The sequence below is a fragment of the Hydractinia symbiolongicarpus genome, chromosome 6 (assembly GCF_029227915.1).
Source record: "Hydractinia symbiolongicarpus strain clone_291-10 chromosome 6, HSymV2.1, whole genome shotgun sequence".
Taxonomy (NCBI): Eukaryota; Metazoa; Cnidaria; class Hydrozoa; order Anthoathecata; family Hydractiniidae; genus Hydractinia; species Hydractinia symbiolongicarpus.
In genome coordinates this window covers 30,763,483-30,786,991 of record NC_079880.1, presented here as the reverse complement: position 1 = coordinate 30,786,991, position 23,509 = coordinate 30,763,483, and the positions used below count along the sequence as shown (strand labels likewise).

General features: G+C 32.2%; 1 protein-coding gene across 4 annotated transcripts; it reads left to right on the top strand.

The window, feature by feature from the left end:
* Positions 1–64: 64 nt before the first annotated feature.
* LOC130648120 (uncharacterized) lies at positions 65–22,563 on the top strand. Of its 4 annotated transcripts, none has more exons than XM_057454148.1 (4): positions 65–173; positions 6,594–6,638; positions 20,018–20,166; positions 21,359–22,563. In XM_057454148.1, the coding sequence occupies exons 3-4, from the start codon at positions 20,063–20,065 to the stop codon at positions 21,834–21,836; spliced, it is 582 nt and encodes a 193-aa protein (XP_057310131.1). In that variant the 5' UTR covers positions 65–173; positions 6,594–6,638; positions 20,018–20,062; the 3' UTR covers positions 21,837–22,563. The 4 variants fall into 4 exon arrangements, with proteins under 4 accessions (XP_057310131.1, XP_057310134.1, XP_057310133.1 ...); XM_057454151.1 differs by lacking the exon at positions 65–173 and adding an exon at positions 6,430–6,513; XM_057454150.1 differs by lacking the exons at positions 65–173; positions 6,594–6,638 and adding an exon at positions 13,392–13,458.
* The last annotated feature ends 946 nt before the right edge of the window (positions 22,564–23,509 follow it).

The window sequence follows — 23,509 nt, the reverse complement described above, 5'->3', positions numbered from 1 at the left end:
GGTAATAGAAATATTATTTCAATAACTTAACCCTCCTGACGGATCCTTGATAGGAACGGTGGTCGTGGTAAACACTGAACAAGAACATGAAAATGTATTCTAATAAAAAAACACATAAAGAAAAGGAGCGTGACATTTTTCTGATCAGAAAGATATAGGCTAGCTATATCTATGTAAGTATAAGATTTATTATTTAATTCGAAAATTGCGCGAGCTTTAAAATTCCTAGTAAAGAATATAATGGATGTAGCATGCATGCTGCCTAATGCTTAACACATTTTAAAGCAATTTTGGTTATGTTAATGTAAGGTAGTAGCAAGTGCATTTTGCGCTCAGACGTTTCAAGAACTATGCTGAATACACCTTTACGATAATTCAATTGTACATGCGTTCCTACGGCTCTCCATCGTTTTACAATATCGGAAAAAAGGAGGTAAAAATCGTGTTTTTATAAGAGTTTGTTAGGGACGAAAGCGTGTTTTCTCCAGTTTTTTAACTTCAGTCGTATCAATTTCTTTCAAATTTTTAGGAAACGTTAATAATAATAAGATACAACTTATGTGTACTTTTCATTAAAAACAAAAGGCGGCAAGAAAAGTTATCACGAAAAAACGTGTTTTCTCCTTAATAAACTCTTATAAAAGTGTGATGTTTACCTCCTCTTATCACAAAATAAGCTGTGATGGAGTGTTAGTCTTCCCGAATTATCGTAAAGGTGTATTATGTCTTTCATTGAGAAATCACTTGGAAAAAGGATAGGAAAAGTATTCTGGGTTGAGTGAAGAAAATTATGAATATGACTGACAAATGGCTATCGTGTGTATAAAATGCACAATTAAAATTCTTTAAATATATAATGAACTTTTTAATGTTGGTGCTTAAAGGCATGTTGGATGAAAAACTGATATTTAAGAGGCAGTGTCCATACTATAGTTACCATGAAAAACGTTCACCCACACCAGATACCTCAATGAATGGCAACTGCAAGACACAAGCATTTACAGTAGCTGTTACCTCTAGATGTTATGTCACGTGTCTAGCTTAAATATACAAAACTTGGGTAAAATCATTCAAAATAATGGCCTATAATGGCATTGTTTTTAAAGTATTCCTCAAACAACAACAAAAATTTAAAATGGAAAAGAAATTTGCAACCAAAGGAAGGAGGCATAAATGTCTGTTAAATAAAAAAAGTACTCAAACTACTATTTAGTCCATGAGTATAAGATCAAGATTTTTAGAGATAATTGTGGTAAATGTATTTAATAGATCTGTTGAAAATAAAGTTGAAGTGAACTCTGTTGTGACTATTGTGAAAATTGGTACCAACTGAAATGTAAAATTATAAGTAATGAAATGTACGCCTTTCTGCAATATAATCAAATATGTTGTTTGTGTAAGTTCAACCAATGTTATGTAAAAGCAAAGTTTCAAAGGAATATACTCATATTCAACATGAAATCGAACAGAAGGTGACGGTACTAGAAAGCAAAGTAGAGGCTGTACAACAACTTGAAGATCCTAAACATAATCGTTAACTACAATACCGCCTGAATGTAATGTTACATGTACACGCATTTCACGCTGTCACGTAACGATGTCATGTTTACATAAAAAAACTTTGTGTCTATTGTTATCACACGTATTTTGCATGTTTCTATTATTATCTATAGGTACATGTGTTAACAATAATATATACGAAAAACTTTTGTTCGAATTTAAGACATGCATGTTATTGTTTAAATGTGTTAACAATCACAAAATATCAACTATAATATTCGGGAATAATATTAACTCTCTTTTTACTGTGCTCAAAAGTTTTTTTGCAAGTGTTTTTTTCTTGTAGCGCTAAAAAGTTTTATTTATATACTCTCAGAAATATTTATTTTTTTCATCGCGCTTTTTAAGTAAATATTCAATAAAAACTTTGTTCTTAAATTTCTAAAATGCAATCTAAAAAAGCATATCTACCGTCGCTTTTCGTTCTTAAGCTTTTAAAATGCAATCTAACGAAGCTTTTCTATAGCCGTTCGTCGTTTTTAAACTTTTAAAATGCGATCTAACAAAGCTTTTCTATCGCCCTTCTTCGTTCTTAAAATTTTAAAACCCGATCTAAAAAAGCATATCTATCGCCGCTTTTCGTTCTTAAGCTTTTAAAATGCAATCTAACAAAGCTTTTCTATCGCCGTTCGTCGTTTTTAAACTTTAAAATGCGATTTAAAAAAGCATATCTACCATCGCTTTGGTTCTTAAATTTTTAAAATGCGATCCAACGAAGCTTTTCTATTGCTGTTCTTCGTTCTTAAAAATTTTAAAACGCGATCTAAAAAAGCATATCTACCGCCGCTTCTTGTTCTTAAACTTATAAAATGCGATCTAACGAAGCTTTTCTATTGCCATAAAATGCGATCTAACGAAGCTTTTATCTATCTATTATCTATCTATTTTATCTATTTAGCTATTGCTGTTCTTCGTTCTTAAATTTTTAAAACGCGATTTAAAAAGCAATTCTATCGCCGCTTTTCGTTCTTAAAATTTTAAATCTCGTTGCATGTATAAACAAAACATATAACATTTCTTTCGTGTGCAGAACAATAACGTTCGCTTACGCGTTTACGAAATAGGAGATACTTAACAAATAAATTCATGTGTGAATAAAAGATGTTCGTGTGCTGAAACAATAGAGACACGAAGGGTAATTAACTTTTTAAACATTTTTTTGTGTTAATCCCTTAGCAGCTGCGATAATTATAAAAAACAATAAGCCACACGAAAATTTCATGCGATCGTTAAACTTCACATGTGGGACACAAACTCTATTGTTTTTGACATGCAAAACTAGATCATGTACTTAACAATGGATATATAATAAAAACGAAAATTCTGACGCTACCGAAAGCTCATGTAAAGGTGATAACTATCATGCACATGTAACATTACATTCAGGCGGTACTGTAAACAGAGTATATTAATGAAATATTTGATGTGAAGGGAAGGAAAGAGAAAGTATGCAATGTTATTATTTACTGATTTCAATGTAGACAATATTAATGTAAATGACGATGATCAAGATGAGTTCGAAAATGATTTGGAATTTGTTGAATACATTGTTCACAATATTCTTGAGCAGCAAAACATTCAAATATTGTCAGCAGAGAAAATGAAACTTTAACCGAATGATGTGAACCCCAAAAAAATTGTTTTTAAATGTGCAAAAAAGCACCAAAAACAGAAACTGTTGCATATTGGAAACAAAATTAGGGATCTCAGTGACTGGAAAAATGTATTTATATATAAATAAAAATATGTCACAAAATGAACAAAAGAATGATTTTACTCTCAGATAGGAATTTAAACCAGTTTGGCAAAAGGTAAGAAAAACTGGAAGACTCAAAGAGGGGAAATTTATAACCACAGATTCCTGTCACCCAACTGACCAGACCACATTGTGTTACCAAAAGAAATTGTTTTGAGATATAATCAACAAATTATACAAAATCAAAAAAAATTCTGACTGACAGTGTTAAATGTTTTCAAATTGAGTCAAAAATTGTGTTTTTATGAATGATGTTAATATACAAAATACAAATAAAACTTCAGTATACATGTAACTCTGATCCGCTCACATGCTTGCTACTAAATGCGCTTTATATCATCAATAAATACGATGAATTGAAATCATATATTTAATAAGCAATTGGACATCTCCCAATGAAAACACAAGTTTGGATTAAAAAATTTATTTTAACTTTGTAAGAATAAACTGAGGATAATTTGGCGGAATGCTAGGCTGGAGAGAAGATATTGTCTCAAGCTCATGTGCATGTTCCCAATAAATTCACTCTTCTCTACTACATCTGGAGCTCTTCTCCTAGTAGTGTTCTCTCGCCCCTCTCCTGTGATTTCATTTCCTCTATCATACCTCACAAGAACCTACTCTTTATGAGCTCTAGCTTTTTATGCATTTTACACCTGTTATTAACCTCTTGGTGCCATACCTCTGACTGTCAGCACCGCATCCCCCTCCTGTTATTTCCCCAGTCGTGTGTCCTGCTTGAGTGGGGCGCCGTTGTTCGTCTCCTCGCACCTGTACTTAATTCACCATACTCTTCCAGGGGTACATGCAACACATTGACATGATTGTAGTAAAGTTTCCAATTGCTTTCACCACTGGACTAAAACCTTGTTGGTCGTACTAAGCCAAACTGCGCCAATTCAAGGAAACTGTGTAGCTAAAGCAATTGGACATCTTTTTTGTCTGTCAAACCAGACATTATATTGATCACTGAAACTTAGGCAAATGATAAAATAACTGATGCGGAACTTAAACATAACATGTCGCAAAGACCATGCAGATCACAGAGGGGGAGGTTGTATTGCATATGTAAAAGAATCATTAAATGTTACACAGGATGAAATTTTATCTTTCACACAGAGCACTGAATCAATTTGGTTTAATTTAATCACAAGTAAGAGGGAACACATCAAAGTAAGAGTTTGTTACAACTTGCCTTCCAGAACTCAAATTGAATAGGAAGCCCTGCTAAGCCTCATTTGAAAAGCAGTGGTAGAAAATGATACCTTGATATTGTGTGGAGATTTCAATTATACTGTAGATCAATTGACTGGCAAACTCTACATGCACAAAATGATAGTAAAAAAATCCTTAACCTTGTTCTTTATAGTTACCTGCATCAACATGTCAGTGAATCTATCAGAGGAAAAGACATATTAGATCTAGTGTTTTTAACTAAAAAAAAATGATTTTCGATGACGAAGTTACTGAGCCTTTTGGTTCTAGTGATCACAATATAGTTAATTTTAAATTGCAAATCGAAACATATGTTCACAATTGGAAAAAAGAACATTATGATTACAGAAATGTAAATTACAAAAAATGAAACAATATTTTCGAACTGTGAATTAAAATTTTAATGAGAAATCTGTAGACCAAATATAAGAAACCATTAAGTTGAAAATAGAAGAAGCTGTTAAATTGTATGTACCAAGGAAAAAGAGAAAGTCTTTGGAGAAACTACTCTGGTGGAATTATAAAGTGTATCAAGCAAGAAAAAAAAAGTTAAAATGTTAAATATAAAAGAACACTAGACACAGCTATTAAGTAAATAAAACATGCCAAAAAATCATTTGAATGAGCAAATGAGCAAAAACATGAAAAAGACCCCAAAGCATTCTACAAATACGTAAGAAGCAAAAAAAAAACCACAAGGAAACAGTAGGGTCAGTGCAGGACTCAGACGTTAACATTATCCATGATCAGTTAAAAACTGCTAATATATTTAACAAATCCTTCACATCAGTTTTTACACAAGCTTTCTAAACCTTGTCAAATGTATTTCGGAGATACAAAACTATAGTCTATTGAAATTAAAGTTGAAGGTGTCTGCAACAAGCTAAATGCATTATTGCGAACAAATCACCAGGCCCTGACAACATATCCAACTGTACAAATGTGAAAAAGGGATCGAAATGGCTAGTTAGCAATTATAGACCAATTAGTCTGACTTGACAAATCTGTAAAGTACTTGAGTCAATTGTACTTGAACACTTAGAATACAACAACTTGATTGAAGACCCTCAGCATTGTTTTCGGAAAAATAGATCCTGCTTAACAAATCTCCTGACATTCATAAATAAAATCACTGAATATCAAGATCAAGGCTGCCCTGTTGATGTTGTATACTTAGACTTCAGTAAAGCTTGTGATAAAGTCCCACATGACTGCTTAAAAAACTCTTAGCACATGGAATTGGAGGAAATGTTACAAACTTGATTGGAAGAGAGCAAAGAAGAGTTATTTCTGGTACAGAATCAGCTTGGTTACCAGTGCTATGTGGTGTACCACAGGGGACCTGTTCTTTTAATCTTTACATTAACAACATAGATGATGACGTAATCAGTCATTGAATAATATAGATAATATCATGTCATGAACAAGCAAGTTTATTCTAGGCTACGTTTCAACAGCTACACCTGTCATCGACGGGCAATGAGTGTAATCATCTTTGGCTATTATTAGTTGAAGAGATAATTAGAGGATCGAAATCAACCAATCAGATCACAGCAATTAGAGTAATTAACTTTTTCACGGACCCAGATGGAAGCGATAGATTGATTACAATCTTTCCTTTTTCTAAAAGCTCATTTAAAATCTGTGGCCGCCCTGTTACTGTATCCCAATCAAACGTAATATCAGGCTACTCTGTTTAAACGTATAATTGTGTTCATTGTAAACAGTCGATAAAGACAGCTGTTTTCTTGTTCATACAATTATTACATTTTATGCTGAAAGCATTCATATTGTTACCATGGAGTTTTTGTTTTGTATTAAATCTTTATACATAGTATTGTAACTAACTTTTATTGATTTTGATGCTAAACATTTGGATTAAGATTATGTTGCTAGGCTTGGTGTATTATAAAAAAGGAAATTCATTTGTGTTTGGCTACATTTCTTATGAGTATGTCATCAGTCAAGGAGGTTGCATCAACGTAAACCTTTATTTTTTATGTTTTTTTTTCTTGAAAATTAGAGTTTTGGCAATTTCATATGTTTGAATTTTTTTCTTTAGAAATATGCGAAGTAGTCATGTATGAATCAAGAAATTTGTGAGAAGGTAATGTACACTAACGCATTTTTCCTTTCTTTTTATTTGCTATCATGTTGGTGTTACGTTTTTGATTTTCCCAGAATAATTCACCAGGCAAATTTTTATCTTATTTTTAAAACAAGTTATTTTGCAATTTCTTTTTGGTAAATACCTTTAGCCATTCTGGAGGTTTTAACAGATCATAGGAACTCAGATTTGAATTTTTTTCGCAGCTGAATTATAGAAAGAAACCGCTGGGTATGCACAATGCCATGTGAAGGAATTTCTGTTGTGAACTTTGTAAGAGATCTCGTAAAAGTATAGCCATGGATCGATGAGAGGTTTAACAAATGGTGAAGCTTCTACACCTGCACCATGTGTTTGTGGATATAATATCCATTTCTACTGCTCTTAGAGAGATGCAACTATTCTTGTTCATTACTCACCAAAAATTCTGCTCGCTGTAAACACGAGTTAAGTTTTACCATCAGGAAGCTGTACTAAGTACCTAGGTGTGCTTTTTACTTTATTCAAACTAATTTTCACGCACATTAATTTTCCCTCAAGTTTAGTTTCCCCCACAAATAACAACTTAAAAATAGCAAAATTTTGGGTTTTAGATAAAATACAAATGTGTTACGTTTATGTAAACTATAAAAATATATTTTCTCGCATATAAATTTTCCTGCAAACCGTTTCGCGCGTAGCTAATTTCTGTACTATATTTGGCACAATATTCATCCTGATATTAGTTCTTACAAAATTTCCTAATCCTCCTCCGCTGTGCTTTTTTTTGTTATTAGTATTCTAGTAAATAATGTATTCTCTCATGTTCAGTAAATAAATGACTGTATGGAATATATATATTTTCCACATAATATGTACATCATTAACAATAACGTCATCGTCAATTATATTAGTGGCTTGTGTTGCATGAGCATATCTTCTTCCCATATTTTATATGGGTATCTATGAAGATCCGTGCCAGTGTGAAAGTCAACGTTTGTATTATGTTTCGAATAAACTAAAAGAAGTAGGGCGGTTTAATTAAAGCATTATGGTATTAAAAACATGTTTTTTGCTAGAACGTTTTTCTTTATTTTTAATTTGATATTTAATATCCATTCAATTATATTACACTATTTCTTGTAGCAATATTTATTATAAATCACTTTATAAGTCACTCCTTTACAATTACAGCTTTTAAAAATTTTCAATATCTCCTCCTCCTTTTAGCTCGAATTTGTATTTTTTCGAAAGTTCAATATCCTCTTTGATATAATATGCTAAGAATATATTTTTAGAAGAATTAAATTTTAAAGTTTTGGAAGAATTTTAGCTACTGGTTTTGAAGGAAAAAAAGAGGTCAGCCTTTCTGCAATAGTTCAGTAATTTTGTTACTATTTACCTCCTGGCAACTTGATATTGTGGTTTAGAACGCACCTAACAATCGTGAGTCGCATTCATCATTGTAATGTCGTCGTTTCTTCTGATTAAGTGGTGAATTAATGTTCTTTGTTTTGTTGATTTTTATTTTTGTTAATCTTCATAAGGTGTCTGCGGCTTCTTTTGCTGAGCATTAGTTTTGTTTGGCATGTAATCGAGTGCTGAAATCTTGTAACTTTTCTAAATTTTACGAGGGCTTGTGACAAAAATAGTTTTTAAAACATTTTGTACTGTGATGGGATATTTTCATCTATGTATGAGTGTTGTGGGATTTTGGTTGCGAGATGTTGGTTGGTCAGTATTTATTACATGTATGTTGGTTACAAAATATATCGGTACTATTAATAAAATACGGGCTAGACTTAAAGGAAATGTCGATCGAGCTGCTTTAAACCTTGGACTCCGAAGGACGCGATTTTGTGTCGCAGGGACGGCGAAATACCTGCATATCGTCTGTTAGCCATAATTCGTGATCACTTAACTTTGTGACATCGAAAGAGGATTTAATTTCCCATCCAGTAGTGCTCCAGTTCACCAACCTTAGGTATGAAGTAGCCAAAAATCTGCTTAACAGACGAAAAATTGTTGCCGAAAAGCAAACGAGATTTCGAGTTCTTCAAAAAACCGTTGCGAAGTGTAGGAAAGAAACTTTTGTGGAAAAAACTCGGGGACTGGAGGGTAATAATTTTTGGAAGGGACACCTTTTAAAATTTTTTAGCGAGAAATAACTTTCGCGATACTTTATAGATAAAAAAAGAAGAAATTGGTAGAAATTTTTAGTTTTTAAAGTATTGGTCACTGTTACAAAATGTTGCTGAATTTAAAAAATATAAATTATTCAAATGGATTTAGTGCAAATTCACTTTTTTATATCGCTAATAATTTCGGCTTGAACTTAAATTGATAATTTTCAACATTTGTATTCGAATTTTATAGGCATTTGCGTTTTTAATGCAGTAAAAAAAGAAAAAGAAAAAAAAATAAAAAAAAAATAAAGGCAGTAAAAATAGGTGGTCGATAAAAAAAGTTTGGTCGGCACAACATTTTAGTCACTTTTTACAGATGATTTTAGCAATAAAGGTAGGCATAGGTGTTGACTATTATTTTTTGCAAGAAAGGATGGAATAGTGTGTAAAGTTGCAATAAAATACACAATAAACACATGATTTTGAATAGATTCTTATAATGGGTTAATAATTATTAAACGAAACATTAAACAATATGAATGAAATATCTATAATAATACGGAGACTGTGTGTGTCTGTGTGCCTGTATAAGCCAAAGTGGGTTATATTTTTTACTATTTTCTTTAAAAGCATCTGTAATATATCCCCTTTAAAAATGTTCTGTATTTTAAAACATTTTTTGTTTACGATTTTAATTGGCTAGAACAAATCATGTGATAAAATAAAGTAATTTCATTAGTTGGGAATTTTATTGCATGCTAAATTAAATTTACCGTGACGATTGCTTTGTTACAAATTATTGTACAGGTAAATCACGGGCAATTAACCTTGTTATTATTGTTGTCTATTTCGTTTAAATGTTTTAATTGATAGATACAAATCATTTCGCACAAAGAAACATACCATCAATTTTTGAGTGGACACCTCCACGGGATTTTGTTTAGCTAAAATGTTTTTTCAGCCTTTTTATTGAAATTATTTACAAACCTTTTGTGATAAAAAGCAGAATAAATTTAAGTGGATTCTCCACGGGTTTAAATAACTAGTAATATATAATTCCCAGAATAAATAAAAAATTCGCGTGAATAAACTCTCTCGAAGCAAACAGAATTTTATATTTCGCTGGAATTAATTTCTGCGCTTGTATTTGTTTACAAAAAACTATTTTTGCGATCTAAATAGAAAATGCGAAAGTTGTGGACTTTGGACACATCTCTATGACTATTTTTCAGTATAAATGGCTACATTCTGAAAAAATATAAAAGCCAATTATCAAAATCCATAAATTTTTGCGAATTGTGACAATAAAAAAAGGAATTTTTGTATACGAAAAAAGCTGAGAAACCAAAATATATTTCCGCCAAAATTAGTTACTTTAGACGATTTTTATAAGAACATCTCAATTCAACTAAGTCTGAATGTGCTTGTTTTTTTACACTTCATTGTGTTCTCCAAAAAATGGAAAAATCCACCGTCAGCAAATTATTTGAAAATGTATTTCCGCCAAAATTAGTTACCTTAGACGATTTTTATAAGAACGTATCAATTCAACTAAGTCTGGATGTGCTTGTTTTTTTACACTTCATTGTGTTCTCCAAAAAATGGAAAAATCCACCGTCAGCAAATTATTTGAAAATGTATTTCCGCCAAAATTAGTTACTTTAGACGATTTTTATAAGAACGTCTCAATTCAACTAAGTCTGGATGTGCTTGTTTTTTTACACTTTATTGTGTTCTCCAAAAAATGGAAAAATCAACCGTCAGCGAATTATTTGAGTTATGGCACATGATGAATAAAAAACTAAACATATTTGAAATTCTGTCGGTTAGACAAAATTCATTTTACGAATTCAACGTGACATCTTGCTTATGAATATTCTATATGCAAGAGATGGTTATTTTATAATTGTTTTCTGCATAATTTTTGGATAAAAAAGTTATTAGAGCAGAGGAAGTTCACATAATCTCTGTATCGATTCTGTAAATAAATCTGGGTTTCTAACAAGAATATTTCTGCTATGTTTCCTGCTCGCCAAGTTATGGGGATTCCCTTAGTTTAGTACAACAACAGCATTAACCGTCCCGGTTTTTTTACCCCTAAAGTCCAATATCAGCATTTAGCTAGAACAATAGCTAGTTATTGCATTTCTTTTTATATTGAATTTTACCATTCTATGTGAACCCCCGGTCTTACGACGATACAGTTCGCTGCATCAAGGAAGTCTATTTTTTTTTCTGTCTTGCCACATTCAAAATGCTTGAAATGAATGGAAAGAAGGAAAAATATATATTTTTCTTCATTCAAATCAGTTTGCAGAACACAGAGCGTTTGCGCTATTCCGCACAGAATTCCCATTCCATTCGCTGCCGGTTCTCCGGTTGTTCTCTTCGTTTACTGTCAGCTCTCTGATTGTTCTGTGAAACTGGTGGTTATACCTGGTTTTGTCTTTGGGTAAAGAAACCTTCAAAAACACCCTTCGTTTTTAAAAAAAAATGAATGGAAACCAGGTCACCCATTTTGTAGCGAGATGTCGGAAACACACATTCGATACTCATTTCATCATTTGTCGAAGAGCTATGTAGAGGAGCCAAATTTTAAAGGTAGATAATTAATTTTGTTGTCTACCTCGACGATCCAACTGACGTATCTTTTTGTATTCATTCAGCATATGTTACAATCACGGCGCTTCTCACGCTTGAATTTTTTTTGTACACGCTTATAACCTCAAAACATGCAAAGGGGATTACCCGAATTTAACTTTATCAGCATGATCTTTTAGAATGTTTTCAGATAGGTCTCGCTTGTCCTTAGTTTATTCCAGGTTGTTCTTAGGTTGTTCTAGCTTGTTCTAGGGTGTTACCCTTTTTAGTATGTACGAAATTTGCTGTGCGTATTGACCTAGTTCAAAACACGCCGTTGTAAAAACAAACAAGGTTATAATAGTTACAAGGGAAAATAACTGTCCCAAAATAATTCTAAACTCATTTTGTTTTGTTCTTATAATATTATAAGGAATTCAGATTGGTGACGTTCTTAATATGTTTTTCATTTCTGGCAAAATCTCAGCCTCTAGTTCTTATCAACTACGTTATGATAAAAAACGTTTGACCTTTTAAATTTTATATTCATTAATAATATAGTTAGCTAATTTTTATTGTACATTTAAATAATTTATTTTTATTTAGCTATGTCGAATGTGTTAAGGCCTTTTTTAAATCTAAGTTCGTTTGATGCGTCGAGAAGAGTTTGTCCCAAGATTTACTTTACACGCGTTTTTAATAGCGTGCCATTTATGTTTATTCATTCATTCATTCAAGAGAAATGTATTATAGAAGAGATTAAATTGTGTCATTAGGTCGCTGTTATTAGGACATCAAATTTTGAAAAAGTTCCAAAACTTGCTGAAAGTTTAATCTTTTCTAAAAAATCGTGATTTGAACTTTTACTTCATTTTTGGAACTGTTGAACATAGCTTGAAAATCAAACACTTAATTTAAATTTTTTTTAAGGTTTTACACTTTTTTTTAATAAGAAACCACTTTATAAGAAACTAACTAAAAAGTGAAGAAGAATATCTGTTGTAAACACTGGCATTCGAAGCATTCAGGTATTATTACCCGATAACGGAAAATCGGACGAATATCAAGTAACATGAAGAATGGTTAAAAATTAAGGATTTTAACGAAACAGACATCAAAGACTGAAAACGTTATTTCATCTTTTCTTGTGTTCATGAAAGTTTCTTTCTTTATATTATTATTGAATATCCCTGCTCTCACAGACCGCGTCAAAATAAAGAAATTTGATAAAAAACTTTTTCTAGTAAATAGATAGTTGGCTGTTTGCTTGGTTTCTTATTAAAAAAAACGTGTAGTGTGGTTTTAAAACTCTATAAAGTTATGTCAGTTTGCCATGTCAACGTTAAAAAGTTCGTCGAGCATGCTCAAGTGAAAGTCTTGAGTGCAAGTTATTACAAACGTAACATAACAGATAATAATTTTCACGTTTATTCCGCACCTGAAGAAAACTCATTTACTTTTTTTGTGTGAATTTTTCAAATTTTGTGTCTATAATACCAATGTAGTAGTCATTCATGTGTAGACAAGGATACTAAGTATATAAATATAAATATAGATATATGATAAGTATAAAATATTAATACATCACCATAGCGAAACATTTGAAACAGCATAAAAGCGTGTTTTTCTTCAATACAGTATATTGAAACATATTATGCTCTCAGTGGATTCTGTCTTTTTTAAAAATTTAATTTAACAGAAAGAAAAATGGATTGATAGTGTATGCATCTGTTTTATTTTTGTTCTGGCTAATATTCTTATTATAATTACTCAAAATATATTTTGGATATTATTTAGAAATAAATGTTGTCGATTCTTCCTGGTAATATGACTGATGAGTTGTATAGTTGAACATTTAAAAATAACTTCTCGTGAGATCGTAGTTTGTTTTGTTGTAGAGTTTTTTAGTGCTCATCTGTTTCTAGTTTACGCATGTCTTGTTTTTTTGTCACTACAAAGTAAAATAAAAATATATCCCATTTGCTATTTGGCGTGTCTACAGGTTGACATTTCTCGTACAGCATCTTGGGCGGTCATTATAATTCCCAATTAATAATCTTTTTTTTAGCCGCCTTGCAACACGCCTCTGGTGTATACAGTATATGGTTTTGTGAGCAATAAAACATAAGAACAAAGTAAGAATAATAGCAAGGTGAAATTTTACTATTTTTTTCGCAAAAAATAAACATATAGACAGAATTTTCGCAGAATCAATTGTTGTGATTTTGCGAAAATTTTATTTTGATTTTCATGTGGCTCAAATTTAACAAAAACATAAAAACAGCCAGAATGTAGACAACTTTTCTTGTTCTTAAAAAATCGTGTTTTCTAACGGCCTCAAATACATTTTTTTGCTTTTCCTATGGCTTTCATATTATCAAAAAATCAAAAAATAAGACGTGCCTGCCTTTTATGATATTGTCAAAAAAAAAAGAACTCCGAAATTTTCTGTGAATTATTTTGTAACAAATTTAATGCCTTCCCACCGGGCACATGACGTTTCTTCAACGTTGAACTGCACACTGGGTTTGTCTCCAGATTTTCTAATCTCAGTGTCGAGCGTTTTTTACCTAAGATCATTTTCTGTAATTTTATTTTTCTTTTTATCCATTTTCTATTCCCTCCTGCAAGTTAAGATAAGATATTTTATGTGCATTCTGTTTTATAAGAATATATTTTATAAGAACATTTAGGCTCAGATTTGGTTGAAAATTAAGAACATCAGTGAATAGACAAGAGAAAAGAAGAAATACCACAAACAAACAAACAAACAAAAAATATTTCAACTAATTTTCATCTACACTTCAGAAATCTGAAAATAGTTGTCGGTAGAGGGTTTTCTATGTATACATACAATCATATGCAAATCATTGGCGACTCAACATCGTACATATTGATTTGCAGAGAGCCTCGAAGTATTCTTAAGAACCCTGGAATTTAGATTAAATTACTGAAAAACTTTTTTATAATGGCCACTTTGCAAGAAATGCTTGTAGCTACTTGTATGCTTTTAAGGTGTACAAAGCACTTATTTTTAAGATGCACAAAACACTCTTTTTTAAATTGTTAAGAGTAAAAATCTTAATTCAAGGCCCTAAAAAATCAAAGAAGAACACTAAATGACGCTGAATTTGATCCAATAAATTTGATAGACGTCTTTACACTTGATATTAAATTTAATTACAGAAAATAAGAATATCCACCCATCTTAAAAATTTCCACGTTTTCATGAAAAAATGACGTAGGATTCCATGTTACTGGAGAAAGATTCGCATTGTATGTTATATATTATATAAAACGTGATGATGAAGAAAGTAACAACAGAAGGTACGCGTTGATAGATGGATGCTTCATTTCCAAAAAGGTATTAGGAACTCAATCGAGGATCTTTTTTCTATGGAATTCCTGTTTTTCATAATTTTGTGATAATTGTAAGAGTTTTTGAGATGTACGATGTCTGTTAAAAATGGTGGTCGCAAATTGTCGTGTAATTGTCGTGTAGACGTGTTTTGATAATCGACACGACGACGTTAGTTTGTCGACTAGCTTATCACTATTATGTTTAAAATTTCTTCAATCTGCATTTTTTGTTACTGAAAGCAGGGTGTTGTTCTTTCAATTATACATCGTTTGCTGTCGCTTTTAATTAGGTTATCCCTGACAGCAATCTCAACGTTAATATTTTTGTATGCACATTACAGTTATTTTCTTGTCGCGACGCTTGTAATGTAGCTATGAAAGTTGAGGCGAGTCAAATAACAAGCGTTTGCAGACGGAAAACTGTTTGAACAACCAATAAAAATATCGAAAACGCTGCCATGTTATGAAAATTGAGCATTGAGGTGCCGATGCTTAAACAGTGGGGAGGTCATCGACAAAAAATAGCGTTTACTGTTTCTGCGCCAATGTTACTGCACATGCGCAAGTTGGTATATTCCTCTACTCGCCGCATAATTTTCCACGTACATATGTTGTTGAGAAAACATTAGCCATATGTATTTAAACGTTTAGTAAGCAAGTCGTATTTATTGACCTTGCTGAAAATAAAAAAATCCTTTCTTTTTTATTGTTAAAGTTGAAAAAAAGCTGTTTTTATTTTGAAAAGTAATAAAGTGTAATTTTTAAGCAAAAATGGAAAACAAAAGTTTTAGAGTAATTAAATGAAATTATGTTAAAAAAAGTTCGATTTCATTGTATGTTGTGAAGATGTTATTGTACTTAGTATTTTTCAACAATAAGCTATAAATTTTTGTGCCTCGTTAAAATATTCATGTCTCCTAATTTTTGACAACAGTAAATAATTATTATACTAAAAAAAACATTAATAATGAACGAATGATTTAAAATATATTTGAGAAAAAAATACAAAGACTGGAAAAAAACTTAGTCTGATAGCTAAACGCCAAAGTCGTACAAAAACTCCAGTTAAAATTTCAATTATTGATGGTAGACATGCCAGGTATGGTACCACGTGGTGTTTTGTCTTATTAATCGAATTTTTAACTTCTAAAATAAATGCTTTTGTTTTTTTTTTGTTTTTTTACTGCATCAAGCTTGCACTTAGAATATCTTTGCTTGAACGTTGAATTATATGTATGGAGTTCAGAACGATCATTTAGAATGATGATTAACTAAAATGTTGCGGAGTGATAGAAAGTTTACCGTCTGCGGGAGAGAGGGAGGGGGGGAGGGGTGTTTCTTGTTGAGATTTGTAACATTGTTGCAACATATAACTATATAGACTTTTTTGGAACTGTTGAGTGGAAATAGGCCGGCTATGTTGGCGACTTTGCTTTCTGAAATTTGTGCTTAAAAATATTCTCTCCCTTTCCTCTCCAGTGTTTCCACCAACACACCTTTTAGATTTTCGTTTTGAGCACACGGAAAGGATTTCTGGTTTGTTAAGCTCAATCTGTGATGTCAAATCTTTTGAAGCTTTCCTCCATACATTAAAACTGCAAGATCATTTCCGTTCCATAGACTCTATATCAAATATCGTATTCTTTCTTATATGTTTCACGTACAATTAGTTTATTAGACTGAATTTCGTTCTTTCAGTGATTTTTAGAAATATAAGAACTTCAGATACGCTTTCAACCATCTTAAATTTGGTTTGTCCAAAATATTTTTTGCATTTAACGTAAAAAATATAATTCTGTGGAGAAGTTTTAATATAAATTTTGTGATTCTGTGCAATTTATTACGATTCCTCACCCTTTCAACATGAATTAATGTCTTTTTTTATGAGTTCTTCAATTTTTTTGTTTATATAAATTGAGTTATCTTATACGCAGTAATTTTCGCGCGTATAAACTTTTTCGCGCGTAGGTTATTAATGTCTATTTTTACTTAGCTAACCTTTTTATTTTATCTTTATTTCTTCCCACCCTTTTCAGCAATTGTTGTCTTTTTATTTCATAATAATTTCTGAAAAATTAAAAGGAATACCTTACACAAATAAAGCCGACCTCAAAGTGAAGCAAATTCCCGAAGGTGACGCAACTTTCTAAAGGTGACCTAACTTTCCAAAGGTGCCGCAAGTTTCTGAAGGTGACGCAAATTTCTAAAGGTGACGCAACTTTCTAAAGGTGACGCAAATTTCTAAAGGTGACGCAAATTTCTAAAGGTGACGCAAATTTCTAAAGGTGACGCAAATTTCTGAAGGTGACGCTAGTTTCTGAAGGTGACGCTAGTTTCTGAAGGTGACGCTAGTTTCTGAAGGTGACGCAAATTTCTGAAGGTGACGCAAATTTCTAAAGGTGACGCAAATTTCTGAAGGTGACGCAAATTTCTAAAGGTGACGCAAATTTCTAAAGGTGACGCAAATTTCTGAAGGTGACGCTAGTTTCTGAAGGTGACGCTAGTTTCTGAAGGTGACGCTAGTTTCTGAAGGTGACGCAAATTTCTAAAGGTGACGCAAATTTCTGAAGGTGACGCAAATTTCTAAAGGTGACGCAAATTTCTGAAGGTGACGCAAATTTCTGAAGGTGACGCAAATTTTTAAAGGTGACGCAAATTTTTAAAGGTGACGCAAATTTCTGAAGGTGACGCAATATTAGAACGACGCTAGATAACCAGACTTTGTTCGAGTCTCAAAGGTAGGTTCATCAATTCAAATTATTTCAAATTTCCTTTCAGTGAATTTTTATTAAAATTAGTTTTTTACTTTCAAACCCCGTCCATTCTCTCCCTTATTTCTTAGAGCTCGTTGAAAAACTTCATATTTAAGTTTGAATAAACGAGACAATTAAACGATAGTCCCGATTAGCCCTTTTTATTTTTGTAAATTTTACCTACAAGCTTCTGCAGGGCCCACATAGTCATCAAATATTGTGTACAATTTCCATGGTTTTAGGATGGAGGCAGTAAAATTTACCCAAGCGACAGATGTTTTTGTTTTAAGAGAAAACAAGAATGAAAGAAACTAGAAAGAATAAAAAATCGACTTCAAAAGTTTGGCGAATCATTAAATTATGTTAAAATAGACAGGCGGTTATCAAATTAAAAGAAGTTTCACTTTCGTGTGTTCGACATTACTGTAAAAATAGTGTTAATTGTATTTTCTTCACGAAAACTGATATATGCTTTCTTTTGCAAATCTTTCGTCTATCAATGGCTTTGCTTTTTCTTTCATTCTTTCTGTCTTTTTTTAATATCCTTTTAATCTTATTATTTTTAGGAATAATTTTTTTTGTGTGTTATAATTTCTAAAATTCAAAGAAATCTGCTCAAACATTATAATAGGTGATTTTTTCTACATTGTGAAAAATGGTTTCGCATGCAACGTTTTTTTATTTATTTTTTAATTTAAAATTAAAGATGGTAGCGCGAGTGAAGTTACGTGACAAAGTTAAGTATCAATGACGTCATCTTTCTTTATCCTTTTCGTCTATTTTCCACCCCAATTATTAATTTTTTAACTACGTAATGTAAAAGTGCGGGATCCCACCCACTTTTACTCCCTCCCCAAAATCTCTAACATTTAAAAACGCTCACTCGATGATTTTTATACGATCATAAAGGCTTTTAGTGATTGATGTTTACCACGCAAAGATAAATCTAATTTTACTAATATATTCTTGTTTGCTTTTTATATAAGAACTAGTCAGTGTCCCGTGGCAAATTCAGGGGGTCGCCTGTTCTTTAATACCGCATTTTATGTGCCTCGCTTCTTGCGGTACCATTTTGCGAAATGACAGACTGACGATGACTATTATTATAGAGAAAGTTGTAACTACAAGAAATTTCGGACACCTAAATTTTCGGACGAGTGTTTGTCGAAAATTAAAACTGCGAAAATTTGTATATTGATATATTCTTTGTTTTGTATTATAAAGTACTTGGTTTCTAAATTTATTTAAAGTATACAGATTTTTTTGATGTCTTATAAAAATGTACAAAACATTACTAGTTTGAACTAATTTCAAAAGTGGAAACAGCTATTAGACAGGTGATGTTTATAAATTTTCTGAAGGCTTTTGCGTCAACATTAGGTAAGTCTATCTTACATCACTGTATTATGGCAGACTTTTGTAACAGTCTAAAACGTAGGCGTTTATTTTTTTGTGAGATTTTAGAGTAAGGGGTCGGTTATTTGATACACCCTTAATAGAGAGTTTGGGCGTTTATTAGAACGTTTACGGTATGTTCGGCCACGCATCAGCAGGAGTAGCTATAGTTGTTTCTTAGACTTGTGTAACATAATTTATATGATCTGATGAGAAGGATACGCAAACTACTTTAAAACATATGTCAGCAGCAACTTTCTGAGTTAAGCAACTAGCCACAAGCATGGAAATAATAGTTGGAAAAAATTATTCGTTTTTTTAATTCTTTTTCGAAATAAGAAAACAGCATCGCTTGACCAGTACTCTGCAGCTGAAAGTCTGCAAGTGTTTTACTTTGACAGAGGTGTAGGCGTTAGCTGGACTTTCCACAAGGTCTGCAGTATGGAACAATCGACTCCCGACCAGAAAAGGTCCGAAATAGGGTGAGGTTGGGGCATGCTGGTAGCAAAGATCAGCACCCTTAATCCGAAGGCCGCTGTTAACATTGAGAAGTTCGGAGTTTAATTAGAAAGAAACGGCGTTCTCAATTGCTTGTGGTTGCGGAGTATCCGGGGTTGTATTTTAAAAGATTTAAGTTGATGGAAAGAAAGTATGAAAAATTTAATGTGTGTACCAGGAATGTCTTTGTATTCATGTAGAACATTTCAATCTTGTTTCTAGTAACAAACATTGCGTTATTATAAAATCCAAGTAAGAGAAATTAAATGGTCTATAATTTATTTTTTTGACAAAGATCTAGTTATAGTGAACTAAGCAATTTTAAAAGTTTTTTCGTTAAACGAAAGATGTTTAGAAAGATTGTTAAGATTTAGAGTGCAAAATTGATTATATTTAGCTAAATAGTTACTGCAATTCGAAATAAACAGCTTCTCTGTCATTTAAAAAGAAAAGGCTTGATTATTAGTAACTCTTTATTTTCTCCTACATTTTTAGTAAAACCTCTTGCTCTTGTATGAACTGGTTTTGATACGTTTTGTATTGTTTTCTCCTAAATATGACCCCAAAACGTCCTAAATTCTACTAAAATTTCCTAAAATGACGACGTGTTACATATGTGGCCACACTTGTACTGCAAAAAATTTTTCTATTAACTTGATCTACGTGAATTTTTTTTTTTATATTTCAGTTTAGTACAAAATATGGACGCAAGTGAAGAGAGATAGCTGCTACCATGGGGTTATCTGATAGTGAACTTCGCAATGTCATCATCATTCCAACAGCTCTCTTTATTGTAATTGTCATGAGTGTGTGTACATGCGTCCTTGTCAAGAGCATGTAAGTAATTTTTTGTTGTTGCCCTAATTTCTTGCTAATGTTCTTCTTGTTAATGTTCTTCTTGTTACTCTAATGTTCTTTTTGTTACTCTAATGTTCTTCTTGTTACTCTAATGTTCTTTTTGTAACTCTAATGTTCTTCTTGTTACTCTAATGTTCTTCTTGTTACTCTAATGGTCTTCTTGTTACTCTAATGTTCTTTTTGTTACTCTAATGTTCTTCTTGTTACTCTAATGGTCTTCTTGTTACTCTAATGTTCTTCTTGTTACTCTAATGGTCTTCTTGTTACTCTAATGGTCTTCTTGTTACTCTAATGGTCTTCTTGTTACTCTAATGTTCTTTTTGTTACTCTAATGTTCTTCTTGTTACTCTAATGTTCTTCTTGTTAATGTTCTTTTTGTTACTCTAATGTTCTTCTTGTTACTCTAATGGTCTTCTTGTTACTCTAATGTTCTTTTTGTTACTCTAATGTTCTTCTTGTTACTCTAATGTTCTTTTTGTTACTCTAATGTTCTTCTTGTTACTCTAATGTTCTTCTTGTTAATGTTCTTTTTGTTACTCTAATGGTCTTCTTGTTACTCTAGCGGTCTTCTTGTTAATGTTCTTCTTGTTACTCTAATGTTCTTCTTGCTTATGTTCTTCTTGTTACTCTAATGTTCTTCTTGTTACTCTAATGTTCTTCTTGTTACTCTAATGTTCTTCTTGTCAATGGTCTGCTTGTTACTCTAATGTTCTTCTTGTTACTCTAATGGTCTTCTTATTACTCTAATGTTCTTCTTGTTACTCTAATGTTCTTCTTGTTACTCTAATGTTCTTCTTGTTACTCTAATGTTCTTTTTGTTACTCTAATGTTCTTCTTGTTACTCTAATGTTCTTCTTGTTACTCTAATGTTCTTCTTGTTAATGGTCTTCTTGTTACTCTAATGTTCTTCTTGTTACTCTAATGTTCTTCTTGTTACTCTAATGTTCTTTTTGTGACCCTATTGTTCCCTTGTCAACACAAGTTCAATTTTCTCAACATTTATCGACAGGCCAGACCTAAATAAACGTTGCCTCGTTTAACCACTTTCTGATAGAATAAAGTATACTTTTATACTGCCATTAAAGTATAAAAAGAAAGAAAAGATTGAGAATGATTTTTCGGCCTAATTTATTAGCACAGCACAGGAAGATATTTCTATCTTGTTTATTAGGAACAAGCGGCAGGATCGAGAGCGAAAAGAGCGAATAAAAGAAGAACGGGAGAAGGAGAAAATGAAAGAAGAAATGCTAAGACAAAATAAAATAGAGAACAAAAAAAAGGACGATTTAAACCACAACGGCTTACGACACAACGGATATGAAAGGGTGTTGAAAAACCAGAACGGGATTAATAATAACGCCTACGAAGCTGACATAAACATTCACCGAGAAGTTGACGTCGATGACGTGTATACGACGGAAAACACGCCGCGTCAACATAGCGGTGACGTGTCGTCGCGTTCTAATAGCACTATTATAAACGTTAAAGACGAAAACACTGATAGGCCTAACAGTACTTCAGCAGCACGCATACTAAGTCAAACTGCTGTTGAGGCCGACATAGCACAGGACGGGAAAACTTCGAGCGGCTCACTTGGTAGAGAATACCACGATGTGAATCATGTTCAACCTAACGTCGATTCTTCGTAGTACTTCTCGTTGTTCTGTTTTGTTCTGCATTATTCAAGCCATATTTTTATATAAAATAGTATACAAGTTAGTTTACTGAGGATACCGGCTTTGTTAAATGGGTTTATCAGCTGTAGCCGTTACTATGACGAGGAGGCGTTTTTACCACAGTTTAACGTGTTCTGTGGTATAACCGAGTACGGAGAAAAGCTAAATGTTACTCCTATCTACGTTTATGGTATATTAGAATGACGCTGTTCCTGATATTCGGCTGACCAAAAATATAGTTAAAAAAATGACCTGAAAATGATTGTTGTTTGTTTTTTACGCATTTTTGTAACATTTTTTAATAATTATATATGTTTAAGCATAACTGTGAACCTGTGGGTAGTTTAGTTTGCTTAAAAGATTTAAAGTTAGAACCCGTTCTTCTTGCTTTATTATGTAGACGAAATTTTTAATCGTTTGATAAAAGTCATAAGTGTAAATAACAACATCAACATGATCAAGCGCCATGTTGAAAGTGCGTGAAATTAGACCGCCATTATGTTAGTCCCTTGCAAGTCTTCCTTATTTATTTGTAAATTCCAGATTTTGCTTTATTTATTTGACCGGTTTATACTTTAGACTACTCTACACTTGTAAATATATAGCATACATTTTTACAGCCTTCTTACACTAAGATTTTATCCACGCCTATTTATAAATAAAATGTAATAATAAATTACCAAAGCATGTTGGAAACTTAGTTCTATTTGTAAAACTTGCGGCCTTTTTCGATTTCAACATGTATTCTAAACTCGTCTCCAGCGCCTTTTGTCTCTTTATTTACTGAACCTGTTCAGTAAAAAACAGACACAAAAAGCGCTGGGGACGAGTTTGCATGTATTCACTAAACATCATAACATCACTTTGAAAAAACTTAAGATATCAGTAAGAAATATTTTATCTTTTTGACGCCACGGTTAACTTGGGACATCGTTATTTTGTGACGTTAGTTACGCTCCGGAATTCAGCTTATGCTGACACTGGACGAAAAAATTCAAGCTCTAGCTCTGCAATTTCAAAAGTGGAATACAGTAGTGATTCTCATGAAACCCAAGTGACAGGGTGCTACATAAATGAGCCAGAGTATTCAATGAAAGAACTTGAGACAATAAGCTATAAAAAACCTGACGATGATAGCTGCGACGAAGATGAAATGAATTCAAGCAGACTCTAAATTTTGCATTGGTGTTTCTGCACATGTTGTTTTTCACTTTCACTACTTTCCCTCTTGTTAAATGCCGGTGTTGTAAAGAATCCTCATTTGAATGACAACAACAAACGTATCGCGATGCACAAAGATTTTGAAATCCTCTGTTAAAATCACACAGTTCTGAAGATAGCAAGATACGTCACGGATAGAGATATAGTTGATTTTCCATGTGAATGTGAATTGCGTTGTGTAAGAATTCGATGTAATAATTTATGTTTATGTAGTTAGTTTTACACAAAGTGTTTAGTAGAGAGATTTAGCTAGCTAGCTAATTCAAGAGATTCTAGCTTTAACTAAAAAAGTATGTGTAAAAGCTTCACGAAATAAGTAATTCCGTGTAAAAAAAGCATAACCATTACGCTACGAAGTGAAATACGCTACGAAGTGAAATACGCTATGAAGTGAAATGCGCAACGAAGTGAAATACGCCACGAAG

Coding starts and splice junctions, on each gene's coding strand:
- LOC130648120 (XM_057454148.1), top strand. CDS start 20,063: ATGGGGTTATCTGATAGTGAACTTCGCAATGTCATCATCATTCCAACA. Junction 20,167..21,358: donor TGCGTCCTTGTCAAGAGCAT/GTAAGTAATTTT, acceptor CTTGTTTATTAG/GAACAAGCGGCAGGATCGAG.